General features: G+C 34.6%; 1 protein-coding gene across 5 annotated transcripts in view; it reads right to left on the reverse strand.

Moving 5' to 3' along the window:
* The window catches only part of NEDD4 (NEDD4 E3 ubiquitin protein ligase), a 121,559-nt gene that overhangs the window by 27,209 nt on the left and 70,890 nt on the right, over window positions 1-23,460 (reverse strand). For 4 of the 5 annotated variants that reach the window (XM_034994439.1, XM_034994440.1, XM_034994441.1 and 1 more), the window contains 4 exons: window positions 11,256-11,306; window positions 9,730-9,791; window positions 7,112-7,214; window positions 1,865-2,031 (listed from right to left, as the gene is read on the reverse strand). In XM_034994439.1, coding sequence (XP_034850330.1) covers window positions 1,865-2,031; window positions 7,112-7,214; window positions 9,730-9,791; window positions 11,256-11,306 — 383 coding nt within the window. The remainder of the gene's footprint in view (window positions 1-1,864; window positions 2,032-7,111; window positions 7,215-9,729; window positions 9,792-11,255; window positions 11,307-23,460) is intronic. The other variant, XM_034994443.1, reaches the window with a different exon arrangement.

The following is a 23,460-nucleotide window of genomic DNA, read 5'->3' on the forward strand; positions in this document are numbered from 1 at the left end:
ACTATCACTCATGTCTGAAGATAGTTAAAATGATAGTCAAAGATGCTATGATCATTTAAAAAAAATACCTTAGATTAGAATTCACTCGTTTGGGCCAAAGCCTATTTCAACACACACAGATGAAGTCATGGGCACATTGGTTTCTTCAGAGTACCTTGTGCAATTAAGGTTTTGTGAAAATGTGTAACACGTCTGACTTTGATATTTTAGTTCATCACCATGCCTAGGGCAATGTTTGACATGTAAGGGCACTCAAAAATATTTGTTGAATAATGAATTTCTGAGAGTTTTGTAAATAATTTCATTATATTATTATTTTGCCATGTTATGATATGAGTAAAATCTAAAGTAGCTCTAGAGAGATTACAAAAAAGAAGCTTTAGGAGCTAGTTACATATACAGCTTCAAGAACCAGACAGTAATGTTTTCCAGAACTGATCTTAAGCCAAGAGTAGAGTTCCCCATGCACGAATGCAGAGGGCAAAATGAAGTATCATGTAAGAAACACTGTAATTAAAAACTTAATAGATCCCAGATTAAACAGTATCTGTTTTTGATCATTAACAGAAATAGGTCTGGTCTGAAAAAAGATAATAGTAAAAACATGTCTTGAGTTTAGGAACATTATAGTAAATCAGACTGAACACCATTACCCCATTTATTCCATTATTCTAGCTATTTGTATTTAGTATAATCAGACCTTCAGATCAAGAATTTTATAAAATATTTAATAACAAAATTATTGTTAATTTATTTAATGCCATATAAGCCCAGGGTAGTTGGAAGATCAATTCTTAATGTACTATTGCTGAAGAAAACATAATTTTGACAGATGGTTCTAAGAGAATGCTTCAGATTTTTTTCTCCTCAATACCTGATTTAGGCTAGCTGAAAGTGACATCAACCGTAGTGAAAGAAATGTGATTCTGTTCAAGTCAGGCTTGCTATAATACTGAGGTCTGCAGTAGGACAATTTTGTAGACTTTCACAGTGTCTTCAGTTTTACGGTTTGTACAGGTCCCTAAGAGATTGATGCTTCTGTGCCACGAAGAACCAGGATCACTGATTTGCTTTGGAAGGATTTGAGAACAGAAAATATCTATGAAAGTGCTTGGACTGTATCAGACACAAAATACCAAAGCCAAAAATTAGAAATTAATGGACAAATATGAAAAATTTTAAGTCTCTGTCAAAAAGTAGAAGACTAAAGAAAGCCTTCATAAGGCCATAAGGGAGGAGAAATGGAAGGGCATTTGATAATAAATGTGAGTAATGGGACATTTGTAAATGTATATTTAGAAATACACAGTCTAATGATAGTCAAAGAAAAATGTCACTGAGAAGATATAAATTAGAATACCTTAAAGGTCATTCTTTCTGTCCTTGATCTGTGTGCATTGAAAATTGTGTATGCATTGACAAGATTGGCAAATGAGTGTTTAACAAAAGACCCTTGTTATTCAGTCCTTTATGTTTTATAAGTAATTTATACTTAAAAATAGTGTACTGTAGAAATTAACATTTTATTATATTTTAGTAACAAACTACAAAAAATTTCCAAGATTTTCTAAACAAGTCTAAAGAGAAAAACCTATCCTTTGTGGCTACAAAATAATTTAACATAAATAAGCAATTAGAAAGGTAGTATTTGTGACTCCAATAATTTTGAATATTATCAAATCATTTAAAAAAAGAAACAGTTAAGATGGCATTTTTAAAACCCTGGATCATAAAAATCCTCCTCACATTTTTACAGCTTATGGATCCCTATACTACTATGAACCCATTTGAGACACAACTTCAAAATGAAAATTAGAGGTCAAAATGTATTCATATCACAAATGTAAAAGCCACCGGCACATACTGAGGGGTTGGTCTTTTCCACTGTGTTCTTCTAGATTCATGGTTTACATAGTAGGTCCTTCCAAGAATATCCTGCCTCTCTTCCCATCCTGGAGGTAGAGGAGAAGGTTCTTGTTGTTGCTGCAAATGGCAAGCAGCATCTGGTTGGTCCAAAACAACCCAGCCGGGCTGAAAAACAGAGTGGTAACAATTAAGTTTATGATTAATTTTTTTAACCTTATAAATTATGCTGGAGGAAATTTAAAAAGAGATTAGCATATCCAGTTCCAGAAATTATGCAAGGAAAAATTTGCACAGTGTCAACTTTTAAGACCATAATGTGAACATTTTATGATAATGAAGACTTTTTTCTGCAAAATGACAACATGTAAATTTTGCTTGAAACTTTTAACATTTTTCAAAAAAGTTTTAAAACACACCTAATAGGAAAAAAGGGACAGAAAACATTTTAATATTTTTAAAGGTTTTATTCTTTAGTAGTCTCTATACCCAACGTGGGGCTTGAACTTACAACCCCAAGATCAAGAGTTGCATGTTCCATCTACTGAGCCAGCCAGGTGGCCCAGGACAGAAAAAAATTTTAAGTAAACAAACAATGATGGGCAGCATTGAGAAACACAGTTTAAACTCGTGTAACCTTAGTCTGTTCTTTAAATTACAAGCAAATGAATGAAGGACAAGAATATTGTCTTATTGGGCATTGTCTTTCCCATAGAGAAAGGAGCTTGGTATGGTAGAAATCAGTAACTAAGTAAGACCTGAAAAAAAATCACTAGATGAAGCCTAAATATGTGTAGGCTTGACAGGGAAAGGCAAAGGATTTAGAAATAATTGCTACAATGAACTCTCTAGCAACTGAAAAGCCATTATGATTCTCACATCTGACTTTTCTCTCTCTGGATTATGGAAAGGCATTTTGGTCAGGTCATAAAATAGTCGAAGAAATAAAATTTCATTTGTTTTCTTTGTTTGTTTTATTTAAGTGCTAGTAAAGCACTGGAAATTTCCTCTGGTACTAGTGAGGGGCATATGTACATGAAGCCTAAACTAGGGTAGTTAGGGTAAGGAATTACTCAGAAGGGTAGCAAGAGTTAATGGCATGTTTTTACATAAGAAACTTCCTAACAGAAAAGGACTACTAAATATCAATACTAAATACCAATAAATAAATAAAAGGTCCTACTAAATACCAATATGGCTAGGGAAGCAGAAATAAATGAGTGAAGAAAACTTAAAAATTCTCCTGAAGAGACATAAAAAGAGACCTGAATGAATGAAAAGACATAATATGATATTGGTTAGGAAGACTCAGCCTCACAAAGGTGTCAATTCTCCCCAAGTTAATATATAAAGTGTCCAAGATTCCGATAAAACTACATTACAGATTTTTTTTTTTTTAAAGTAGGCTCCACACTGGGCATGGAGCCCAACATGGGGCTTGAACTCACAACCCTGAGATCAAGATCTGGGCTGAGATCAAGAGTCAGACACTTAACCTACTGAGTCACCCTGGCACCCCTACTTTACAGATTTTTATAAATAATGGGACAAGGCAATTCTCAAGTTCAAATAGATACACAAACAAGCAAGAATAGCCAGCACAGTTCTAAAAACAGAAGAATGAGTGATTAACTCTACTGAATAAAATATAGCATACACTACAACAATTAAAGCTGTGGAGCATTGAGGTACACTCAGACAGCTCAACAGAATGAATCAGAAAGCCCAGAAAGACTCAAATTTATAGGACTTTAGGATATGATAAAGACAGTTCAAATTTGTGGGGAAATACACACAAAAAATATGTGGGGTGCTACCTCATACCTTCTACCAGGATGTTACAGATTGAACAATGTTTAAATGTTACAAAGTAAAACCAACATGTATTACAACACAACTTGAAATTTAAAAGAACATGTTCCAAGACTGGGGAAGCCTTTGAGTATGAAAAAGACTGACAAATTTGATTACAAAACCCCCAAATTTGTACGTGGCAAAAATTACCAAGTCAAAGTGAAAAAAAAAAAAGACTGGGAAATGTATTTGGTAACATAATAACAGGCAAAAAAATAATGTCCTTAATATATACAGTCTTTCTTTCGAGGCACTGGGGATCTAGCACTGAAGGATGGTTGTGTGCCAGCCAGTGGATGGCTTAGAAGGTGGAAGAGAGTTCTTTTACGTTGGAAGCCTGATTCTGAAAAGAAAGGGCCAAGGAGGAGAGCTGAGAAGGAAGGGAATGCTTTCTGGCAGCCTGGAGAAAAGGAAAGGGGTTTCTACAGCAAGGGTGATCTCTCTGGCTGGTCTGGTGGGGAGGGTTATCGGTTATAGGCTGAGGCAGGACAGAAGGTGAGGGGGGCAGAGGGGGCAGGGAGAGAGGAAGACAGAAAGAATTCTGGAAAAAGGGATCTGGATGGGAAGTAAATTCACTCCCTTTCTTACTCTTATTTTTTTTCCTTTTTACCTTTTCTACGGAATCGACATCTCTTTAATTTTGCTTTCTTTTATTGCTCTATTTCTCTCCTTTTCCTTTATCCTCTTACTTTCTCTCTCCAACTATATTTACCTTCCTTCTCTTTCTCCTTTCCATTCCTTTAAATGATCATAATGTAGGATCTACAGACTTAAAAATTAGTCTTGTATATATTAAATCAATTTTATTTCTCTGGTCTCCATTTTAAAAGTAGGTGAATTGAATTTTTGTATTTCACTCTCTTGAAAAATGGTTAAGTTTTTAAAAATATGGTCATTGATTATTTTTCTGTAGATTAATAAAATTTATTAATAAGCAGGTCCTCACTACTGCTGTAAAGGATTGTAAAAATGTTTAGAGCTAGGAAAATGGTACCACAAGATTATTTCTTTAAAATCTTAAAGATTTCTCTCTTAAAGGTCTTAGTGAATTTATGTTATCTAAGTAAACTTGAGAAGGTAAAGGCCTAATTTTTAAAAACCTGTTTCAAGTTCTAGGAAGTACAGTTGTACATTTGAATATTATTTAGAAAAACTGAGTTTTCATTTTTTTTGTATAGAATGCCTCCCTATGAAACATATATCAGCTAATATTCTTCACAAAATAATTTTCTAAGTATCAATGAATGTTATTTAATTACTAACTTGAAAGCTAGTATGCAATTGCCAACAATTTAATGGAGTCAAAGAGGATCAGAAAGAAAGCATTCAGAGCTACAACACACATTAACGTTAGTCTTGCAAAATATATACAACTAAATCTAAAGTTGCAAAGGGTATAAAAATCAAATGTTAAATAATAACCTATTACAGCCAGACTTTGATATACTAAGGAATACAGGTTGCCTAAGTGTGAGCCTCTTTTGAAAATGACAACTGTTTTCTTTAAATAGAATTTTATATATTCAGTTACAAATTAGATGTCAAAGACAAGATTTCTCTGGTCATTAGCTACACAGAAGATAAATAAGCATAGATTCATGTGTTTAAATTCCTAGGGCCTTTCATAAATAAACTCCTACATGCTTACATCTACTGAAATTATAAGGTGCATTCTGAGGGAATTCAAACATTGAGACCTGAGACCACAAAATGAAGCGAAGCAACTCTACCCACGGGAACCGAACTGTGAATAAGGTACCTATGATATGTGTGTGTGGGCAAAACTTGGAGCAGGTTCCTAAATAATGAAATGCTGTTAAATTTTTTTTAGTTACTAAATAAAGAATTTTCTTTATGGCAGGCATCCTTCATCTCAAACAGAATTCCATTATGCAAGATACCCTGTGTACCAAAATGCCAGGCAGAGAAACTTCAATAATAAATACCTAAAATTTTAAAAAAGTGATTATTATATGATAAATCAGAGAAAAACTAAAAAAGAAAAGGTAATCAAATACGCAAATATAGACTTAAGAGAGGGTACCATGTTTTTTGATTGACAAACTAAGGGTTAACTATATTCTGTGATTTAAAGAAAAAAGTTCTTTCCTTCTATTATTACAGATTTCCCCATAAAGTAAACTCTTCTTAGTGCATATAAGAAATTCCCAGAGGGGCACCTGGGTGGCTCAGTCAGTTAAGTGTCTGACTTTTGATCTCAGCTCAGGTCTTGATCTCAGGTTTGAGTTCAAGCTCTGTGTTGGAGCCTACTTAAAAAATTCCCAGAAAGCTCTGTTACAAAAGCATGGCTTGTTCTCGAGCTTTCTTTCTCAAGGTATGTGAGTATGTGAGGTACTGTCCAGTGCTGGGGGAGGTCCCTCACCTTTACAGTTCTTCTGGAGGCTTAACCAGACCCTCAGCCAAAGAGGCATGACTGTTGAGGAAGGCACACACAAGAAAACTCTTCAAAGCAAATTGGTGCCAATATACTGTGTGCTTTCAGTAAATGTTGCTTCAGTGGGAATGTCAAGAGGCAGTTGTTTTAGGGTCCCCTTTTCAAATCACAAATTTTTCTGCTGGAAGAAACCGTAGAGGTCATCTGGTACAATACTGTCATTCTACAAATGAAGAGCCTACGGTTCAGAGACCTTCAACAATTCACACAGTCACTTGGCTCACTAGCAGCAGAGGTTGGGATGAGAATTCCAGCCTCCAAATCCCCATCCAATTCTATTCCAAATACATGCTCTCTGCCTCTTCCTCACTTACCCTCGATGTATGTAGTTCTGCCCAAATACTTAACTTGAGCTTCTTCTTACCTGTCATCCATGAAAATTGTTAAATTCTATTTGCCCCAGATAAATATGGCCTCTTACTAGATCACTTGAATTCCTTCCCTCTCTCATTCCCTCCTTTCCTCTGAGCCCTCCCATCCTCACCCCAACCATGAGAGGAAAAGTAACAAGAATTACATTTCATAAAAGAGTTCCTAATTAGTGGAGTCTTCTCAAAATTTCCATATATTTAACTTACAAATAGTAAATTGTATTCTTACTTTAATGGAGGGGAGAAGGACATGGTTTTAGAAAACTCTAAAAAAACAGAAAGAGTTAATGACTTAATTACAATAAATGCTTTCATTTATAAACATTGTATTCTCTATTCACTAACCTTTAAGAATGCCATCAATAATGGCTATTCATTCTACAGAAATGTCCTTAGAAGGAAGAAATGTTTAATGAATGCTTGGGTAAAATAAACAAATGCCCATGTAAATAATTTTTATTGCACACATTAACTTCATTGAATAAAGTTATTTTTTTCTTCAAAGTACAGTAAAATAAGAAATGAGATATTTTCTTCTCAGTTGAACCAAATATTTATAAGATCTCACCTCTAATTCCTCAGCCTGTTCTGTGTTATCTTCTTCTGAGCCACTGGTTTTAGGTAAATAAGTCATTTTTAATCTCAGATAACCTTTAACTCTTGATTTGTGACTGTAGAAAAGAAAATAATTATTCGCAAAACTTTAAGAAGAAAAGCATTCATTTAACAAGAATTTACTGAATACCTACTAGCTACTAGAGGAGACCCAAAGACAAGCTCGAGGACAGAAGATATCTAGGCAAAGGAGTGAGTGGAGGACAAAATGTAACAAACATAAATAAAAGTTATGAAATAAATAAGATACTAAGGAAGTGTGAGTGACAGATCAGGGAGAAGGTCAGCGAGCAGTTGCATTTGAGTGGGCGCCAGCAGACTGGGGAGGATTTTGATCTGTGGCAATGAAGGGAAAAGCATGTAAGTGGAGAAAAGAGTAAAAAATGAGCAAATGGATGGGAAAGCTGGGGATCAATGAAGGGAATGGCAATCATCGGGCTTGGCTGGCCTACAGGATACATGGAGGAGGTAGGGATGATCCAGAGGATGAGGTCCATGTGAAACAAGAGAACTTTCAATTTTACTTTGTGCACACTGTCAAGCCAGAGAATTCGGGGGATAGGGAGAGGCATCCTCAGAGATATGCTTTGGGGATACTAATCTAGTCAGACTGGAGAGGAGGACAGGAAAGTGGAGAGCAAGGCCTGCTAACTGTCAGAGACCTACTGTCTTTCTTTGACAGCTGTTTGAATCTATCATACATTAATTTATCTACTCTATTTTCATAATGTATCTTGTATTTCCTCTTCGAATAATGAGTTGTCCAAGCTAAAGGCTGCTGTACATTGTGTTAATACTTAAAAAAAATTAAATCTGTGAATGGCCCCCAACAATTCTAGCATCCTACTTACTTAAGAAATCTTTCCTTGTCCTCACTTTCTGTATAGATATTTTGGTGATTTTTATAGATATCAGTTATGTAACTCATTACCCCTTTTCTTTCTTGACAAAAAAGTCGCATCTTTTATTCTATATTCAAGAGATACTCCCTTCCCCACCCCACCTAATCTCTTAGGTGTTCTTTGTACAGTTCTCATGAACTTGGAAACTGTGGTCAATAGAATCCCTGATGCTTATTTCCAAGGTCACTAATGTGGCTTGTGTCTCCACTTTTAAGGGGGAGTGAACACTGACTTGTTGCCATAACAGACATGTACAGAAAACTTGCTCAGATAATGGTTTTTACAAGCGTTTCTTTATAGTGATATGTTTCATGTCTTTTTTAAAAAGGTTTTATTTATTTATTTGAGAGAGGGAGAGTGGAGAGAGGAGCAGAGGGAGAGGGAGGAGCAGACTCCACACTGAGCAGGGAGCCCAACGCAGGGCTCGATCCCAGGACCCTGAGATCATGACCCCAACCAAAATCCAGTCAGCCACTTAACTGACTGAGCCATGCAGGTGCCCCTCACGTCTTTTCAACCAGACAATAAGCCTGTCGGTTTGGACTTAATGGGGCTCAGAAAGTCTAAGAATGTAGTACATTTTCTATTGATTTAAAGTTCTTTCTGCACTTGCAGTGATATCCAGTGCAGACAGAAGATGTAAATTATATTTTTTAAAGATAAGGATACTAGAAAACATTTGACAAAATGAAAAGCAGGCTACTAGGGCAATCAAATAAGAGAAGAAAATATTTATTTATTCTTGGTATGCAGATACCACAAGCAGTCTAAAACTAAAAAAGGAAGAAAAGAGATTTATATTCTAAGACTTCTGCAGAAGTTAAATATATGACTTCTCTTATAGAAAGTAAATATTAAGAGAGCACTGTCCCTTTTATTTTGCTTTAATAATTTATATTACAGAGCAATTAAATGTTTTTAAATGAAAAATTTTACTAAGTTCCCACAGTATAGCTTTCAAACGTATTTTCTAGTTTTAAAAACAAGACAAATATTGTTGTACAGATGTACTTCATTATTCTGTGACTTTTTTGACAATAAATCCATACATGTCTTCACTAGATTTTACTTGGCTATGTGGTACAGATGATCAAAGGAGTTTTATTTACAGCTTAAACTTAAAAATTTTAACCAAAATCAAATAATTCAGTTTAGGAAAATGGAATTATGAACATGTTATTTAGGTTTTAAATTCTAGTCTTTGCTCATGTTATTTTCTCTAAATTTTGGGTTTTCTGAAATATTTTTTATTAACATATGCAAGATGTAGTTAGGTTTTTCTGAAATTGGTTTTGCGCACATTGTTGGATATTGCTTTGGTGGAACTAATGTCTGTGATTTTTAAAAGGATAGTGTGACAAAATTACATATACTTTAAGATATAAAAGGAATAATAAAACAATAATAGTAAATTTCCACCTTCTAATCTGATAAATATTATGGGGACAAGTCTTTCCTAAGAAGTATGAAAAATACTTTTCTGTGTTTTCAGAATTTTTTGTGCTGTGCATATATTACTTTTTAATCAGAAATAACAGTAAAGCTTTTAAAAAATAATATTTCGAGGTAGCTTATTTACAAAGGTTTAAACTATGAATTTCCAAAGAAGCTACTATAATGTATAATGAGATTAAAAAAATTAATATGTTATCATTTTGTATTTACTGACCTTCTTGGGTGAAGAACAAAATCCTTAAACGTATATGGTCTCTCCATTCTTGGATTTTCTGTCTAGAATAAAACAGTGGGTTTTCAAGATATATCTATAAATACCAAAAACATGTACTTCTAAGGAATATTCATGATATGATCTAAGCCATCACTGAAGTTAGAAGTGAGAAAAATGTGGCTTTAGCTCATTAAACGGTTATAACTGGTAGCTTGACAGGGCTTTCCCCTTTCTGCACCCTAGGACTTGCGGCGGTCACACCTCAGTACCAAACAGGCTGAGCAGGTGCCCTGAGGAGCCAATGGAGGGAAGCGGAAACAAAGTAGAGTGGTTAGCATGTTGGTGCCCCAAAGGAATATGGAGTACATGCAATGGCAGCAGGTGGGCGTGGTTAGAGCATAGACACCATTCTAGGAAAACAAAAAAGGAAATGGCCTGGAAAGTGAGACTGGATTAAATATATTATCAAAAGTGTGTAATCTCTAAAAACTGTGGAGAGCCAATAAATATCTCAAAAGACTGATACAGTAAAGAGGTATTACTTCTCTTTCTTATCAAGTTCAACAGCCCTTTGCTTTTATTATTCTTTACTTCTTACATTTTGCATTAACTACCCATTTGGTCTTGGAACTCTTTCCTTAAATTCTCATCACATTATTTTACTTGTTTGTTTGTTTTTTCGTTTCTCCTTGTCTGTGTTCTTCTCCTCCGATTGACCCACACTGAGGCTCAATGTCTGGTCTTTGATGCTCTCATCTCTCTTACTTGGACAGCCCATCATTCTCAGAGATTCTGCTGTTACCTCAATGTGGTAACTCTCAATCCTCCCAGTCTCTTTCTCTACACAACTGATTTTTGTATTTCTGTTGGCTGCCCACTTTAGGCTTCCATTTTTCCTGTTTTCTATTGAAATTCATTATGGCCAAAGATAAATGTATCCTTTTTCAAAACAAAATGGCCTTTCCTCCTAACTTTTCTACTTGAGACACCACCTTAATTTCCAAAATTCAACCTGTATTATCATTACTTTTTTTTTTTTTTCCTCAACCTCCATGTCAGAAACCTGGCCTAAAAAAAAAAAAGAAACCTGGCCCAATGGTGTTTTGTTATGAAATGTTTCCTGAGTGTTACCTTCCTTCATTGTGGTAAGATGCTTGGTCCACATTCAGTTTCATGCCCATATTGTCATAAATGATCCTAGGTTCTTTCTGTGAGACTAAGCTCTCCCCACTCTACGTATTCAGCAGAATATTTCCAAACTGATTTTCCTCAGACATGCTTTCCTGATATCAACCAACCTCAGCAACTCTCTATTTCTTACTAGGGTTCATGTAAGGGAATCTTGGAAATAAAATTAAAATGGAAAATTGAGATGAGTTTTCAGAAAATAATATGCTCGAGGAATAATAGCAGTATACATTTTACAAATCAAATATTTACATTTACTATATATTGTGCATCTGTAAGTATTTATTAGAAAAAAAAGAATAAACATAAAAATTAAAATCATGGACATCTATACCAACCGGTAATGGATAAAGAGGAACATCCACTTGACCTAGGAAATCATCTCTTGTCTACAAGAAAAAAAAGAAAAAATAAGATTAGTAATATGCTCAATGTTTTTAGAAAAAATTGATGAACTATTGCCATCATTCATAAAAAATACAGAAGTCTTTTTTGTTGCTGTTTAATCCTATGCAATATCAATGGAAAATAAAAGGGAATATGGTACAATTTGTGATAATGGCAGGATAGAGTATATTAGACTGGTCCTTTTGCAGATAATAATTATATACCCTGAAAAAATATAAAAACTATTTGAAAGCACTCTAGAGTTACCATAAGCAAGTAGAAACTGAAGGGGAGTCGATCTTTGAAAGAAGAAACTGTATTGTGTAGGATTCGTATTTCCATGGCTTTTTACCTGATAGTACTTTCAGTTCATATGGTGGGATGATTAGAACTCAAGCAGGAATCTGACATCTTACTCACTTGAGGAGTATGAAGACCTAGTTTGAGGTTAACAGCATAACTAGAAAGTGAGGGAGACAATTTCTGCAAGAAAGAAGCCACAGAAGTCCCTCCAAATCTATACATAAACTCCACCCAAATTCTTAGCTGATCCCTGAACTGTATCTATGAAAGGCAGCAACTGGACCACTGAGCATAGATTCCAGCTGATGTTCACCTAAGGGGAGATAACATTTGGATTTCAGCTGAGTTAACAACTTGCTAGAACAAAAGTCAACACTCTTCAGGGAAAGATGGTAAAATTTACGGTCTCAATCATGTACCACACACACTGTCCAGTATACCATAAAAAGTTACTAAACACGGGAAGAAACAGAAAAATGTGATCCAGTATCAAAAGAAAAGGTCATTCAGGGCGCCTGGGTGGCTCAGTCGTTAAGTGTCTGCCTTCGGCTCAGGTCATGATCCCAGGGTCCTGGGATAGAGCCCCGCACCGGGCTCCCTGCTCGGCGGGGAGCCTGCTTCTCCCTCTCACACTCCCCCTGCTTGTGTTCCCTCTCTCACTGTGTCTCTCTGTCAAATAAATAAATAAAATCTTTAAAAAAAAAAGAGAAAAAGAAAAAGTCATTCATAGAAATTGGCCATAAGATAAGCCAGATCTTGGAATTAGCAGACAGGGAAACTAAAGCAGCTATTATAAAGATGTTCAAGGACTTAAAAAGAAAATAAGGTCATAATGAATGAATGGAGGGGGAATCTCAGTAGTGAAATGGAAACTATAAAACTAAATCAAATGTATATTTTGAAATACATATAGAATTGAAAAATATAATATCTGAATTAAAGATCACTGGATGGGCTTAACATATGACTGGAGAAAAGTTCCATGAACTTTAAGATACAGCAATAGAATTTATATAATATGAAAAATAAAGAGGACTTACGGAATAATTTCATGCAGTCTAATATATGTGTAATTGGAGTGCCAGAAAGAGAGGGGAGGGGAGAGAGAGGGAGAGAGGGAGAATAGGAGAATAGGAGAAAAAATATTGGAAGAAAAAAGTAGCCAGCTTCCCCAAACATTAACATCTTACATAACCATAGCACAATGATTAAAACCAGGAATACTATTTTTTTAGAGGAAATAATAACACTTTCATATATTTAACCATTTATTCTTAAGTTTTTAATTGTAAATAAAAACCTACACACATAACAGTGTCTGTCACCCATAATATTTATCAAAGTGTTTAAAATAACTTATGAAAAATCTTGTCCCTCCAAGTTCCCAGAATGAGGCAGGGTTAACTGTTCAATAAACTTCCTTCAGATATTTTCCTACATATATGCATCCACATACCTTTTTTTAATTAATGTGTAATAAACACACAACACTATATTACTTTCAAGTATACAACATAATGAATCAATATTTGTATATATTTATTTAACATCTTTCCCAATAGTTTTTTTTCTTGTGATGGGAACTTACAAGATTTGCTCTCTTAGCAGCTTTAATGCAATACAGTTTTATTTATAGTTGCCATGCTGTACATTACACTCTCATGATTAATTTATCTTAACTGTAAGTTTATACCTTTTGACTCCCTTTACCCTTTTCACTCACCCCTACCCTCTTCCTCTGGAAACTACCAATTTGTTCCCTGTGTCCAAGAGCTTTTTTTTTTTTTTTAAGATTCCACAAGTAAGTGAAATCATATGGTATTTGTCTTTGTCTGACTTATTTCACTTAGCATAATACCCTCAGGGTCCATCCATGTTGTTGTAAATGGCAAAATTTCATTCTTTTTTGCTGAGTAATATTCCATATATATATATTTAAAACCATATATATGATTAAAACCATTTTCTTTATCTATTCATCCACTGATGGACCCTTGCATTGTTTCTATAGTTTGGTTATTGTAAATAATGCTTCAGTGCAATGGAGGTGCAGATATCTTTTAAAGTTAGTGTTGTCATTTTCTTTGGAAAAATACCTAGCAGTGAAATTGCTGGATCATATGGTAATTTTGTTTTTAATTTTTTGAGGAATCTCCATACTGTTTTCCTTATTGGCTGTACAGATTTACATTTCCATCAACAAGGCACAAGTGTTCCTTTTTCTACACATCCTCACCAACACCTGTTATTTCTTGTCTTTTTTATAATAGCAATTCTGACAGGTGTGTGGTGATATCTGATGTGGTTTTCATTTGCATTTCCTTGATGATGAGTAATGTTGAGCATCTTTTCATGGGTCTATTGGCCATATGTAAATCTTCTTTGGGAAAATGTCTATTTAGAACATCTGCTCATTTTTTAAATCAGATTGTTTGTTTGCTATTGAATTGTATGAAAAAAACAGTAATAGTATTAGTTAATCTACAGACCTTACTCAAATTTCACCAACTGTCCCATTAATTTTGTTCCAGGATCCAATTCAGGATCACACACTGCACTTAGTTATCATGTCTCCTTAATGTCCTTTAATCTGGAAAGTACCCTCAGTCTCTTTTTCTTTCATAATCTTGACTCTTATGAAGAATAATGGGTAGTTATAGAATGTCCATCAATTTGGGTTCACGAAATGTTTCTTCATGGTTGAATTTAGGTTATGCATTTTTTTGCAAGAATACCATAAAAGTAATATTGGCACTTTTCTCAGTGCATCATGTCAATAGTCAATAAACATTGGAATCTTATACATTATGGACAGTGAAGGACCACTAAATATTTGAGGACAGTCTATAACTAAATCCCCCCCAAGAACCAAACAGAAAGAAGGGAGTCAGAGGAATCAGAATCAAGTCAGACTACAGGAGAAATACTTTAGAAAAACTATAATTAACATTCTCAGAGGTAAAAGATGAAACATCTGTCAAACATAATAGGAACTTATAAAAAAGAAGCACTTAGAGAATAAAAAAGAGCTGTCGGGAATTAAAAATATAACTGAAGGGCGCCTGGGTGGCTCAGTCGGTTAAGCGACTGCCTTCGGCTCAGGTCATGATCCCAGGGTCCTGGGATCGAGTCCCACATCAGGCTCCCTGCTCCGCGGGGAGCCTGCTTCTCCCTCTCCCACTCCCCCTGCTTGTGTTCCCTCTCTCGCTGTGTCTCTCTCTGTCAAATAAATAAATAAAATCTTTAAAAATATATATATATATATATATAACTGAAATAAAAAGTTTAATATAGAGTTGGAAAATAGAGTTAAAGAAATTTCTCAGAAAGTAGGACTAAAAGACAAAAGAAAAGACTTATTCCCCAAATAAGGAAATTACAGGACAAATTTAAGTCTACATCTAAATAACAGGCATTCCAGAGAGAAAAAAGAAAAGGGAAGAAATTATCAAAGAAGCATTTAAGAAACTTCCCTTGAACTCAAGCAAATGAATTTTGAGAGTAAAAGGTCCCACTGAGTATTAGGCAAAATGCATGAAAAAACATGCACAGCAAGGCATATCACCGTGATATTTCAGAGTATCAGAGATAAAGAAATTCTAAGCTTTTAGAGCTGGAGAGACACAAAACAGATTATACACAAAACTGAAAGACAAGAGAAAAATGCCTTCTAAATTGTGGGAGAAAAATACTTCCTACATTGAATTCTATACCCAGCCAAAATATCTTCTTTAATAATGAAGGTAGAATAAAGACATTTTCAGACACTGGTGTTCTTAGTAAGGTAACAGAGGATATATTCCACCAAAATAAGGGAGTACATCATGGTAAGGGAAGATGCAGGAGATTCAAGATAGGAGACAAGAAAAGAGGATCTCCCAAATGATGGGGAAGGGAACTTTCAGAATAACAGTAGTGTAAGATCTACAGAAAAACAAGTGCATACTGGAGCAGGAAGATGGATGGCTATAAGAAGGATGCTTCCAGAAGAACAGAAATAACCGTATCTACCTAATAAGGTTTGTTAGAATTAAATAATATATATATATTGCTTTGCATAATATTCAGCATTCAATAAATGTTAGCTGTTGTATTTGAAATGCTGGATTCTGTAATGAAGCCCCTGCTCCTTTTCTAATAAAACAGTCTCTAGACATTTCAAACAGGTACATAAAATAAAAGGAGCATGGCTGGAGACTGAAGCCTAGCAAATTAGTTTAGGGCCATATTCTTATTTTAGAACATGAGTTGATAATTTTTGAAATGTACAAGTTAGCTTTTAGTTATACCTTCAAGGCTGTTCTATGGTATGGTTCTTTATTCTTGTTTTTATTGCAACTAGATGCTATAAATCCGATGTTTTTTTTTAATTTAATTTTATTATGTTATGTTAATCACCATACATTACATCATTAGTTTTTGATGTAGTGTTCCATGATTCATTGTTTGCATATAACACCCAGTGCTCCATTCAATACATGCCCTCTTTAATACCCATCACCAGGCTAACCCATCCTCCCACCTCCCTCCCCTCTAGAACCCTCAGTTTGTTTCTCAGAGTCCATAGTCTCTCATTGTTCGTCTCCCCCTCCGATTTCCCCCCCTTCATTTTTCCCTTCCTACTATCTTCTTCTTCTTCTTCTTTTTTTAAGCATATAATGTATTATTTGTTTCAGAGGTACAGGCCTGTGATTCAACAGTCTTACACAATTCACCATAGCACATACCCTAGAAGCTATAAATAAGAAAGTAAAATACAACAAAATGTAGTAAAATCCTAACCAGGATGACTGAAGAATAAAATATTTTGGTTAATTGAATGATCTAATTAACTTACTTTAGGCTTCACCAGATAAAGAAATAAACCACTTTTTGTTTTGTTTTGTCATATTGAATAGCCTTGCCCTTAGTAAACTGAACAGAGTAAACATCTACCTGTTTGATAATTCATGATCTTTCAGTGCTTCAGAAACATGGTTGCAGTCAATCACCACTGGAGTTAACACAGTTTTTGAACAGGATTTCTCAACTTGGGCACTACTGACAATATGAGCCAGATAAATTTTTTGTTGTGGGGGCTGTCCTGAGCATTGAAGGATGTTAGCAACATTCTTGAACTCTACCCACTAGATGTCAGTAGCACCCCTCTTCCAGTTGTGACAACCAAACATGTCTCCTGTGATTGCCACATGTCCCCCGGGTGGCTAAACTGTCCCTGATTGAGAGCCACTGCTAAAGAAGGTATAAAATAGAATGTCTCCAACAGTGAGTAAAAGACCCTCCCTCTTCAAATAACACCTTTATTGAGATATAATTTATATAATATACAATTAATCTACTTTATTGAGATATAAATTATATAATATACAATTCATCCACTTTAGAACATTTTTATTACTCTAAAAAGAAAATCCATACCTATTAGCAGTCACTGCCTATTTCCCCCTTCTTGCCTTAGCCCTAAGCAACCATCAATCTACTTTTTGTCTCCATGGATTTGCCTATTCTGGACATTTCATATAAACGGAGTCACATAATATATAGTCCTTTATGACTGGCATCTTTCACTTACAATAATGTTTTCAAGGTTCATTCACGTTGTAGCAAGTATTGGTACCTTACTCCTTTTTAAATTCTGTATATTATATTGTATGGCTATATTGCAGTATTTGGCTATTTATCAGTTGATTGATATTTGGGTTGTTCCCATTTTTTGGCTATTATAAAAAATGCTGCTATGAACATTCAAGTACAAGTTTTTGTGCTGACATGTTTTCATTTCTCTTGGGTATATACTTAGCAGTAAAACTGCTCGGTCATATGGTAACTCTATTTAACCTTTTTAGGAACTACAATACTTTCCAAAGTGACTGTACCATTTTATATTCCTACCACCACTGTATGAGGGTTCTAACTTCTCCATATCCTTAACAACACTTATTATTATCTATCTTTTTGATATAGCTCTCTTAGTCAGTATGAAGTAGTATCTAATTGTGATTCTTTTTGCATTTCCCTGATGGCCAATGACGTTGGACACCTTTTCATGTACTTATTGTGCTCCTTATTTCTCAAAATCTCTTCACTGAGAAATCTTCCCTACAGATTCAGTTTCCATTGCAGAAGCAGTGCCTGTCACTGTGGAACAGAAAGGAAACATCTCATTCCATTTTTGCTCCATGTTCCTTGTTCACTGATTGCATTTTGTGAACAAAAGCATAGAACAAAAATCCTGCTTAATGAAAATTTCTTTGTCTCGAGTAATTCTGGTATGTAAAAACACATTTTAAGAACTTCTTGCAATGCATCTTCCTTCTTTAAAACAAGTGATCTGAAATGAGTTTCATAACTTCTACTTAAAATGAAATAGTCCCAAAGAACTATATTTCTAATATTAGAAGAATGAGCAAATTTTCCAAACTAAATGTCAATATACATGGTCTGAGGAGATGGAGAATATGAAACTGGGAATTATCCTGGAAAGTCTGGGACATATGGTTGCTATAAATATAGGACAATTAGAGGTTCTTTTTCCATTTACAAAGAAAAAGTAATAGTTTTAAATTCATTCCTATGAAGGCAAGTCAGTCTGTGATGTTCATTAATGTTTCTCTAGCCAACCAATTGTTCCAAATTCTGAATATCAAGCATTTCTTTGCAAGAGTTATTACCTATATTTGAGCTGCATGCAGCTGACTTCATAAAGCAAATTTGCATTTGGTGAAATATAAGTAATTTTAAAACACCTGAAATCTGAGTAAGAATTTAGAACAGCAGGTGATTTTTAAACAGGACCATCTGTAGTGGGCACAGTTCTGTCAGTAGATAATACTTTTTCTAATATTTTAAAGATAAGAATTTCAGTTTCCTAAAACAATTTTTAGAATATAAAAAAAGAAAAATCCAAATTGCTCTTCTTGCAAAACTTCAATTAGAACTATAGATGGCTCTAAGTTTAGAAGGACAAATTATTATTAACTTTGATAAGGCTGCATAGCAATTGAGTTTCTGCTTTAAAAGAATCCAATGTTACAAAATATCAGAAATTTAAAAACAAAGTGCCATAGCTTTGAAGAATACTGAATACTTGCCTTTAAAATGTTTCCATTAAATTGGAGCTAGAAATAATTTCCCAGGGCAAATCTACTGTATAAAGCAAAATAATGAAGGAAGACTCATTTCTTTACAATCAAAGCCAAACAACATAGCCAAAGATTATTTTTGCTGTAATATCCAACTTTTACTTTCAATTACGTTTTTTAATCAGTGAAAATGAAATTTTTTTAAAGATTTTATTTATTTATTTGACAGAGAGATATCAAGAGCAAGAACACAAGCAGGGGGAGTGGGAGAGGGAGAAGCAGGCTCCCCACCGAGCAGGGAGCCCGTTGTGGGGCTCGATCCCAGGACCTTGGGATCATGACCTGAGCCGAAGGCAGACGCCTAACCATCTGAGCCACCCAGGTGCCCCAAAAATGAATTTTATACATGAATAAAAGTAATTTTATACATGAATAACTTTATATAAATATAGCATAGTTTCAGTTTGCAGACTTAGCCATCAGCACTTTTTTTTTTTATCAAGATGATCTTTTAATTTTTAAAACAAAGGTAATGCATGCACAGGGTACAAAATTAAAAGGAAAAAGGTTCCCAGCCCCCATCTATCTAACTCTACCCTCTGTCGTTCCAAGAGGCAATAGCTGCTATTTTTGTGTGTTTGATATGTTTGGGTCTGAAACTATTCAGAGTTTTCCTTGACACACTGTTATGCATCTTGCTTTTTTCTCTTCAACAGTATCTCTAGGACTTTGACCAATATCAGACCACGTAGAGACGCTTTACCTGTGGCTATATAGTATGCCATTGTATAGAATACCAAAATTTATTTCACTAGTCCCCTATTGACAGATATTTCAGTTGTTTCTAATCTTTTTTCTGTTATAAACAATACCTCAATGAATAAGTTTCTATTTTTTATATTGCATGTATATCTGAAATAATTTTCATTTTGTTTAATAATAAAGACAACAGTAGATTAATCTGAACTAATCTCTAGTGAAAACAGATCTCAGTGACTGACTGGATGTTACAGAAGCGAATTGTGTCCAGAGTAAGCCAAAACCACATATAAATCTTCAAAGATCAAAGATTCAAGATCAAAAGTGTGCATTTGAATCAATATCTTACTCAGTGCCAATAACTACTGTCTTCACACAGCTATATTCAAATAGTCTATGTGCAAATGTCATGATTCTTCTGTGCAAATCACTGAAACTCTAAAAAAATGAATTGGAGTGGGCAGCAAAAAAGAAACAATAAATCCATAGCTATAAAAATGTTCAAACTGGGGATGCTTGGGTGGCTCAGTAGGTTAAGCATCTGACTCTTGATCTCAGCTCAGGCCTTGATCTCAGGATTATGAGTTCAAGCCCCGCACTGGGCTCCATTGTTTCAAATTTATATTTCTGAGCAAAGGAAAATTACAAGAGGACTAAACATATAAAGTTATAATTTAACTAGGAAATACCTACTACTAGATTTATTTTAAAATGAATGAATGAATGAATGAATGCAAACTGTTGTTAATCATATTTAAATTAAGTCAAGAGATCAAGAGATATTTCAGAGATCATAAAAGATGAGAGTAAAAAGCTCTGAAGCTGAGAAAATAAAAGTGAAATTACCTAAAATCTCTATTAGGCAAATTTAAACTTTTATTCTATTATTTATGTTAAGATGATAAATATTTTCTTGAACACATGAAAAATTGATATCTTAACACAGAGAGTATTAGCTCATACGAATATCTGAGAAAAGTAAGTAAAACTTTTATGAACGGACCCATCTATAGCATTTTAAAAAAATCGGGACCATATATTTTCTGCTTCCAAAATTCTGTGAGAGACTATTGTTTTTAATGAACAGCCTTACTCTCACAATCCATACTACATAGATTCACACATCTTCGATGTTATAAATAAAAAAAATCATAAAACGACTCTAACTTTAGCTTACCTGTTTTCTAACATATGCAGATCTTACTAACTAAAACTGCATTTGCATAGCCTCTGCCTTCCTCCTTCCATACTGACTCACGCTATACTATGACCTGCTAATTTTAAATGTTTTTCTGGAAGTTCAAGATTTATTGATTCAATCTTTTTAGTATGTTGAGGGGAAAACGGTGTTAGCTAAACAAACAGTATAATCTGATCTAGGCTATAAAATCATAGTGCTATGGAAACGGGATGTCTTTGCTTAAAGCACACATTCAACGTCCCACGCTTGTGATCTGCTCAGCCAGCCAGCCAGCCTATCTGGTAGATTTAACTGTAAGACACACACTGTACTTGTTCTTTGACAATAGCTTCATACTGCTTGAAAATTTGGGTACATGTGTTCTACAGCCTCTAGCAACTCTTGTATTTTAAAAGGGATTTTTACTTAATAGATGCGGGTAGGAAGTCAGGAGAGGCCACTGTCTAAATCAGTTTTGGTTTGAACTATACTCCTCTGAATTTCAGTTTCTTTGGAGGGCTCCACTTGATAATCATCACATGCTTGTGAAAACTGATGATTTACCTGAATACATTTCTCTATCTTTACATGCTTTAGAGTTTAGCTTATAATTTACTCTGAGGTTTTCAAATACAAACCATTTTTTAAAATATGCTACCGAAGAGAAGGACTTCAAAGCAGACAAGAACAGGAATCAGACTGTGTTATTGAACCTGAACAGGATTTTATAATTATTTTCAAAATTAAGCTTTAATATATCCAACATACTTTTATAAGCAATTTATTTTTTATGCCCCCTAAACCAAAGGACTGTAGAAGATAAGAATAAAGTTTTGCATTTATTACAACTTTCTCCCCCCTTCACAAAAGGTGAAAGGCTCACCAATTTTCTCCATTGTTTCAAATTTATATTTCCAAGCAAAGGAAAATTACAAGAGGACTAAATGTATAAAGTTATAATTTAACTAGGAAATACCTACTACTAGATAACAGATAAAAGGGACAAGGCTCTTCCTTCCAGAGAGAAAAATACTCATTCTTGATTGAAAATAAACAGACACAGATTCATCCTCCTGAGCTCCAATAAATTATGTTACTACTTTTTTCTTTCTAGGAAGGTCTGCTAAGCTATTAGGGAATAAAAAAAAGGTAAACTTTTGAAGAGACTGAAGCTAATAATCTCTGGAGAATTCTATCTGTAGTCTAAGTGAGAAATTAGTAGATAGCTTCCACTGTTGTGAAAGATCTAGTGACTTTAATTCTAAGACCCAAAGAGCTGTGTAAAACCTCAGATATTAATTTAAAAACAAGTAAGTGTGAGAAGACGAACTAAAATCATCACTTTAAAATGGATAAAGGGAAGCTAGGGCAGCTGGGGAAGTTGTCTAGAGGCTTCTGCTTCCAGCCCTAATCTAGAGTTTCAAAGGATTCAGGTTCAGTTAGTCCACTCAAGTGGTTTTCAAACTTCTGGGGTAGGGTCTCATGCAGTTGATCCAGTAGTCACATCAAGAGAACCATATCTCTATTCAATTCAATTTCTAAAGAAAATCAGGAAGAATAAACAATGATAACAGCTGAAGAAGAATGAGCAGGGCATCTAAATTTATCTATTTTTATCCTGCCTACTTCCAAATGGATTTGGCAGTTTAGAGATAACACACAATGTAAATTAAGACACTTCAAGATAACAGAACAGAATTCCTCTAAAAGAAGCAAAAGGAGTCAGGTTCTTGCATTTCTTTTTAGCTTAAATTGCAAAAATAAAAACATATTTTCTAATTATAACAATCCTCTTTTCAAAACTTTTGAAGACTTGCTATTGAAGAAACACCATTTCCCCAGTGTGTTCTGAAGAATCACAGATCTGCTAGGTACTAAAAGAGGTCAAAGGTGGTCACATAATTGGGAAACATCTGGTTAAACAAAACTCAAAAGTTTATTTCCTGTAGGACTTTTAGAAACTTCACTAGTGTGCATTGTGACATTCTAAGAAATATAGCATGTGGCACTATACAAAATTATTTCTCAATGGGATGGGTTTATATGAGGTATCCTACAGACTGGTGAGGAACACATTTCAAAGATACTGGTCCAGAAGAACTATAAATTTCTTAGCATGGGATGCTAGGCCTTTCCTAGCATTTCCAACCTACCTTGCAGCCTCATCTATTAATATAAGACCCTCAATAGTGTAATAGGCATTTGCTGAACAAATCCTATTTCCCCCTCTCAAACTCACTCATGCTTCCTGGAAAGTTTTTCTCTCTCTGCCTGTGTAAATTCTACTCATGAGGCCCAGCTCAGTGCCATTCTAATGGAACTTGTCTTGATGAGACTAAATTGCTAATTTCCTCCTCTGTAATTCTACTTCACTTGTATCTTTTAACATCTGTATAATAGTTCTCTTCTACTCCAAAAAATTATTAAATTGATTTTTTTAAAAACTGAAATGGCCTGACTAACTAGAATGTATCATCTTTATGTCAATTAATCCCTCCTTTATAAAAAACTAGCTATTTAGACCACAGGAAGTACTCTATGATGTGGAGATAACTTACTTAATAGTTCTAGCATTGTGAAACCAAATGAGCAATATGATAGGAAATGCTACAACACTCAAAGAAGATGGTATCAGATTTTCCTTTTTAGGCAATAGACTAAGTCCCCCATTTTAAGAAGATTAGTATGTTGAACATGGTTGAAGCAAAAATCAAAAGGGTTAAATGACCTACTCGACTCCCTGCAGTCTGACTGCCTTCTTCAACCTGGACTTGAACTTAGTTTTCTGCCACCAGTGTGATAATGTGGTAATGTTGGGGCTCCAGATTGGTA

The sequence above is a fragment of the Mirounga leonina genome, unplaced genomic scaffold (assembly GCF_011800145.1).
Source record: "Mirounga leonina isolate KUSES-001 unplaced genomic scaffold, KU_Mleo_1.0 Mir_91, whole genome shotgun sequence".
Taxonomy (NCBI): domain Eukaryota; kingdom Metazoa; phylum Chordata; class Mammalia; order Carnivora; family Phocidae; genus Mirounga; species Mirounga leonina.